Genomic DNA, 6,209 nt, shown 5'->3' with positions numbered 1-6,209 from the left:
CCCCCGCCCGCCGCGGCTGTAACCCTCCTCCTCCTCGTTCCCTCCTCCTCCTCCCCGCGCTGCCCCTGCCCCCTCTCCTCTCCTCTCTCCTCTCCTCCCCTTTCCCTCCGCGCCGCTCGCTCCTCTCGCACCGTCAGTCACTCACACACGCCCGCCCGCCGCCCGCGCCCGCACACAGGGGGATGCGCTCCCGGCGGACTGGGCCCGCCCGGCCCGAGCCCGGCGGGCGCTCGGCGCTAGAGGCTGGACGGCTGGACGCTGGCTGGCGGGGAGGGAAGGGAAGGCGGAGGGCAGGGCGGCTCTCGGCCTCCGCGGGCACTCGGTCGCACACTCGGGGCCGGGAGCCGGCGCTGGCGGCCCCGGGCTGGCTGTGGGCGGCAGTGGCGGCGGCGGAGGCAGCAAGGGTTGCTCTCTCTCGGCTTTACGTACCGGTCATAGTGTGTTTAGGACACCTCAGGCGGGGCTCCCCGCCGCCTTACACATGGTGAGAAGCGAAGGCGGCGGCGGCGGGAGAGGATGCGGGAAGCGGCGGCGGACACGGCCGGAGCGGTCCGGGGATTTTTTTTTTTCCTATTTTGATTGACTGTGCGGGAAACACAAAAGGTGGAGCCTCCAGCCCAAAAGGGGGGAAGAGGGTGACAGCCCGCCCGGAAGTTCCGCCCCTCTTCCCGGCGCTCATTTGCCAGCACGCTCGCCGTCGGCTGCGCTCATTGGTCCGGACGCCCGTCCGTCACTCGGCCAGGCGGCGGGCTTCCTGTTTGCCCCGGGGTGGAAGGGGAGAGACAATGAGCGGCCGTGGCGCTGTAGGTTCCCGAGAACGGCCCCGGCTCGCGCGTTACCCCGCTGTGCCCGCCTCGTTCTTCGGCTGCCGCTGCCAGGCCCGAGGCGCAAGCCTCTTCCACTCGTTGACCCTTCCAACGGGCCTCGCCAAGCTGTCAGGGAGCTGAGCTGGGGAGGAAGTCCGTCCCCGGGGGCTCCGGCTCCACTCGACGTTTCCTCCATTCTGGCAGCCGCCTGGGCTGGATCTCCCCAGGGCCAGGGCTCTCGGAGCTGCCTCTTGCCAGAGCTGCCAGGAGGCCACCGCCGCTCAGCCCTAGGGCTGCTGCTGCGGTCGCTGCTGCTACTGAGCAAACCGGACCCGCCCCATGAGCCCTGGGGGAGGGAGCTGGTATTGGGGGAGACACCCCCTCCGAGGCTGGAGGAGGACTTTTTCCACACGCTTTCAGCTCTCGGATGCATAGTCGGATCCGTCGCTTTCCCATCCCCCTCCCCTTAGCCCCTCGTTTCCAACCACCTACTTTTATGGATCCTGGAGGCAGGTACTTACTGTAAAAAAAGATATGTCGATATCTCCAGTCCCTTCATAAAGGGAAAGAAGTTTTAATTCTGGCCAGTGATATCAAAACAGGCTTAGCTACATTTTATTTAATGAGGCACAATAACCTTTCAAAATTAGATTGCAGCACACACTCCCTGCTTCTTAATCCTAAGAAAGCAAGTCAACTGCTAACATTTGTTAAAATAGTAAATCTCACTGAAGTGCCCTTCCCCTTGGGAGCGTTTAGGTACCCTTTTTACTTAGTGATTTAGGTTAGCACTCCTTCCTTTGACATCCTTAATACCTTGCTGTCATTCAGGAGAAAAATGCTCAGGTTCTCTGTTCTGCCAACAAGAGAACAAGACAGAACGCTGCTTATTAGCTTTAGATACATTTGCTTAAAAGAAAGGTTAAATTTAAGAGTAGGGAATACTATCCACAATACTTTTATTGGAAATCTGTCTCAAGAATAAACGTTCCAATCACTGTAGTTATTATATATTACACTTTGTATAATAAGGTTGTAAAGTTGAAGCATTTAAACTAGCACTTATGTGCACTTACTTAAAAGAATTTCATTTAAAAAGAAAAGAGCATGCATCTCAGTTGCAGAAGCCTTACATTTGGTATCTGTATCCATAGGTTGGAAACCTGTGCTTTTTGTGCAAGAAATTACCAGAGAATTGTTCTGGTAATGCACAAATATCCAAAGAAGAAATTTAAGATTCTAAGTCCAAGGACAGGGTTCCTTTCTTTTAACGGTAGCTTCTGGAGGTCCTATAGTTCACAAGAAGAACTGCTTTTAAAATTAAATAGCATAAACATGCGCTATTTACATTTCTTTTTTTAAGGAAAATTAGGATGTGCTGATTGGAGGGATAGAAAAAGAGGGAGGGACTAGTGAACGAAAGAGCAAGACAGAGATGAAGCCCAAGCTTATGGATGGTTCAGAGTCGCCTCTTTGTCCCTGGATATCTCGTTCCCTAAAATGAATGTTTGGAACATTTTCTGATTTCGGGGAGAGGGGGGTTGTTTGCAATTTTTTTTTTTCAAGACAGGGTTTTGTTGTGTAGCCTCGTTTATCCTGGAACTTGCTCTGTGGATGAGGCTGGCCTCAAACTCAAGAGAATCCACAAGGCTATGCCTCTTGAGTGCTGGAATTAAAGGCATGTGCCACCTCCACCTGGCTTTTTCTGGTTTGGTTTGGTTTGGTTTGACAATGACACCTGTTCTCTTTCAATTGTGGCATTCAAGAACAATATATTGGGGTCAAAAGAAGATAACTCAAACTAGCTATTTTGATGCAAAGCTCTTAAAAAAATGCATATTAGCAAAAGTATCACTCACTACTAAGGTGAGATTCAGTAGACTTCTCCAACCACACTTGAAAGAGTTACTATTACAGACTATCTTAAGATGACAGAAAACAAAATGATCTCTTGAAAGAATTCTTTTTTTAACTAGTGTAGACACACTCAAACCATATACAAAGCATAAGGCCTATATTTAGGTAATACACACATGAGGTTACTAGTATAATTCACAGTGGATTAATGTTTTGGTGTAGTCATTAGAAGAAATTTAAAATGTATCAAATATCATCATGAATAAATTTCAAAACAACAGTCAGATCTGTTTTCCCCTGTCCTCATGGCTTGGCCCAGTTTCTTGTCATGTTTTCTCTCAAGATTTTCACAAGCTATTCCTGGCCAAGAAACAAAACCAGATCACCCTATTCCCCAGTAGACTAGGACAAAAATTGGTAATAACATCAGCTACAACTCCAAGAAATCAATCTGGGCTGTAAGGTAGCTCACTGAACAACAGGAATATTTATATGGAATTATGGTCAACAATTAGCCTTACCGTATCAAGCTGAAAATGTCGGTGCTATCTGGACAGTTGGGAATGTTCAACTGGGATCTGAATTTTTTTTTTTTTTCATCTATACCAGTTAGTTGGTTCCAAATATGTAGAGCTTTGGACTGCTTTTTAAAAATACTGAGTGAACACAGCACTCAGGAGGCAGAAGCAGGCAGATCTCTGTGAGTTCCAGGCCAGCCTAGCCTACAAAGCCAGGGCTATACAGAGAGAAACCCTGTCTTGAAAACAAAATATACTGAGTGAAAAAACTAATTACAGAAGGATACGTTTTAAAACATACCAAGTTGTGACTATATAGGGGTATACACAGTAACTGTAAGGATTAGTTTTAATTGTCAGTTATCTAGATGAGATCGGCTTGTGTCTAGGAGGGACTGTCTTTGTTAAGGTGATTGATGTGGGAAGACATAGCCCATTGTGTGTGGCACCATTGCCATATTTGAGCCTTGGACTATATGAGGGAAGAAAATAGGCTGAGTTGCAAACATGCAAGCTTTCATTTCTCTTGTGTGTAGATGCCATGTGCCCAGCTAAAGTTCCTGCTTCCTTGACTTCCCTGCTAGAACGGACCATAACACTAGAATTCTAAACTGAAACATTTCTCCCTGAGTTACTTTTTGTCAGGGTATTGATCCACAACAACAGAGATGATACTACTACAGTAATTCATGATAACCTTCAAGGGGGTGGTAGATAGTAAGTTTTAAATGGTTAAAGGGGAAAAATGAGGACCAGCCGAGTGGCTTAGCAAATCCGGAGAGCTCATGGCCAAGCCTGACAACATAAGTTTAGTCACAGGAACCCACATGATGGAAGGACCCTCTCCCACAAAACACCATAAATAATAAATGTAAAAGGAAAATGTGACTTAAATGGGTTTCCTAGGTACTGTGCTTACATGTGCAAGTTTTACTTAAGTTAGGCTGAGGGCATCACCGTTCTTTATACTGTGTTGTCTGAAATACCATAATCATCTTTTAAACGACAACAACCCAAAAACCTTTCAGACAGATGAGTACCTGTAGAGGCGGTGAAACAAGCATGTCCTGACTGACCAGGAAGAGTCACTGACTCTCTGTGACTAAGTACCCCAGCCTTACTCACTGGAAAATTGGACTGAAATAAAGACCATAAAGACTGAGAGCAACTGGGAGATAGTTCAGATATGTGGGCTGTGATGCCAAAGGACACACATAGCCAATGGCAGGATTTGGATGCATAACTAAAGGGAGAAAGGAACCAGTGTACAGATTCAGGAGCCTTTGCCATGTTCACAGACCTCTGTCCATTTGTCCTAGACATGAACAAGTTTTTTGACTTTAAGAAAAGTTCTCCACATAGGCCAGGTTTGGTAGTATATTATAATCCCAAAATTTGGCAGGTTGAGGCAGGAGAATCTCAAACACAAAGCATGCTGGGCTACACAGCGAAACTCAAAGTGAGAAGTAAGGAGGGAGATGGTTGTTTACCTCAGTGGCCAAATGCTAGTGTTTATTTAGTATTGTCAGAGAGCCTGTATTCAGCCCACTGCATAAGCCAATGTGTAAACTTGCCTGGGATGGTGGTTCTGTTTTGTTTTTTTTTTTTTTTTTTTTTTTTCCTTCTGCAAGATCTCAAGAACTTGCCTTCCTGCCACCAGTTTCAACATTCACCACTGAAACACTTCCTCCTGAGAAAGCTCTCCTTAAACTTCATCTGCTTTCTAGTTTTCTCTCAAATGTGTATGTCTCCATTTTAGCTACACTGTACATTTTTTTTTTAATGTAGGGCAGTAAAAATGCTTTTTGCCTGTTCGTTACAGCAGCCACTAATCACACGCAACCATTAGTACTGGATATATGGCCAGTGTGGCTGGGCGAATGAGTTTTTCTATTTTAATGAATGTAAACCTAAATGGCTACATGTGGCCAAGGGCTAACCTACTGGACAATACTGCTTCCAGTGTCTGCCTTGTTCCAGCCCCTACATAAGAATACCACTCCAGACTCTGCTCTTGGGTCCTTGGGCTTTCCTGAGGAGGCTCACCCTTCCTGTAACCTCAGCCATCAGTTCTAAACTCAGGCCCACATCTTAACTGTAGCTGCCTGCTGTCACCTGGATTGCTGTTCCATGTCCTTAGGCACCATAAATTCCCCTTGAATGTTTCACTTAGCCTCAAACTACAAACGTTCAAAATTGAACTCTACAAATACAGCTCTGCCTTCCCTTTGGACATTTTGTCTCAAGAATGATGCCATCATTTTGTCAGAAGTCCATGCAGGAGTCAGATTTGACACACCTTTTCCATCAGCAAAAAGCCATGTGGTACTGGCAGGTTTTCCTGCATGATCTCTCTTAATGACTGTTTGTTAAAACCACAAAATTTATTGACTCCTGTTCTGTAGGACACTACAGGGCTCTTACCCTCAGGAAATGTAATCCACATAGGACACAAAGTGTAAACATACACAAATCACAGAAATGAGAACTTCAGTCTAAAACACAGCGGTCGATGGCTTGCCTAACGTTCACAGGGTCCTGCGTTCAATTCCCTGAACCACAGTAATAAAACAGACCAAATGCACTGCCAAAGGACGTCTCTGCCATTTCTCCCGAACCACTGAGCACCTGCCAGTGACTCCTGGACAGCATCAAAGCTTGCTTAGCCCCAACCAGGTCTGCACACTCTGCTGCCCTTTGCGCTCTACGACCAGCCCTCTGCTCTTTTTCCTCTTCCTGGCCCCAGCGCATCTGTGGATCTGAGACAGGGACATCCCTCGTAATCTCTCCCTGTTCCACACTCGCTCACTTTTACACCTGGCCCTTAGAATCCCCCCCCCCATCCCCGTGTTCCTGGCAACTTAGACAAAACTTTAAGCTCAGTGCAAGCCTCCCTTTAAAGCCACTCCAGCTGTCAGCGGTTCCCGCTTTAGCTTTCCCCCCACTTCTAGTGCACCCCTCAGTAGCCCTTGTAACTCATGACTTACCATTGTCAGCTACAAGTTAACCATAAGCATTTTGCTGGAAA

The 6,209-nt window shown here is 47.0% G+C and overlaps 1 protein-coding gene across 1 annotated transcript in view; it reads right to left on the bottom strand.

Moving 5' to 3' along the window:
- Sp3 (Sp3 transcription factor) overlaps positions 1–679 on the bottom strand; it is a 41,036-nt gene extending 40,357 nt beyond the window's left edge. The window contains exons 1-2 of the mRNA XM_055600765.1: positions 480–679; positions 146–419 (exon numbers count right to left, since the gene is read on the bottom strand). Of these exons, the coding sequence (XP_055456740.1) occupies positions 146–419; positions 480–679 (474 nt within the window). The remainder of the gene's footprint in view (positions 1–145; positions 420–479) is intronic.
- Between the last annotated feature and the right edge of the window lie 5,530 nt (positions 680–6,209).

This window comes from Psammomys obesus, unplaced genomic scaffold (assembly GCF_907164565.1).
Source record: "Psammomys obesus unplaced genomic scaffold, mPsaObe1.curated_primary_1811, whole genome shotgun sequence".
Taxonomy (NCBI): Eukaryota; Metazoa; Chordata; class Mammalia; order Rodentia; family Muridae; genus Psammomys; species Psammomys obesus.
Note: the sequence above shows the minus strand (reverse complement) of the source record. Positions and strands in the feature narration are given on the sequence as shown.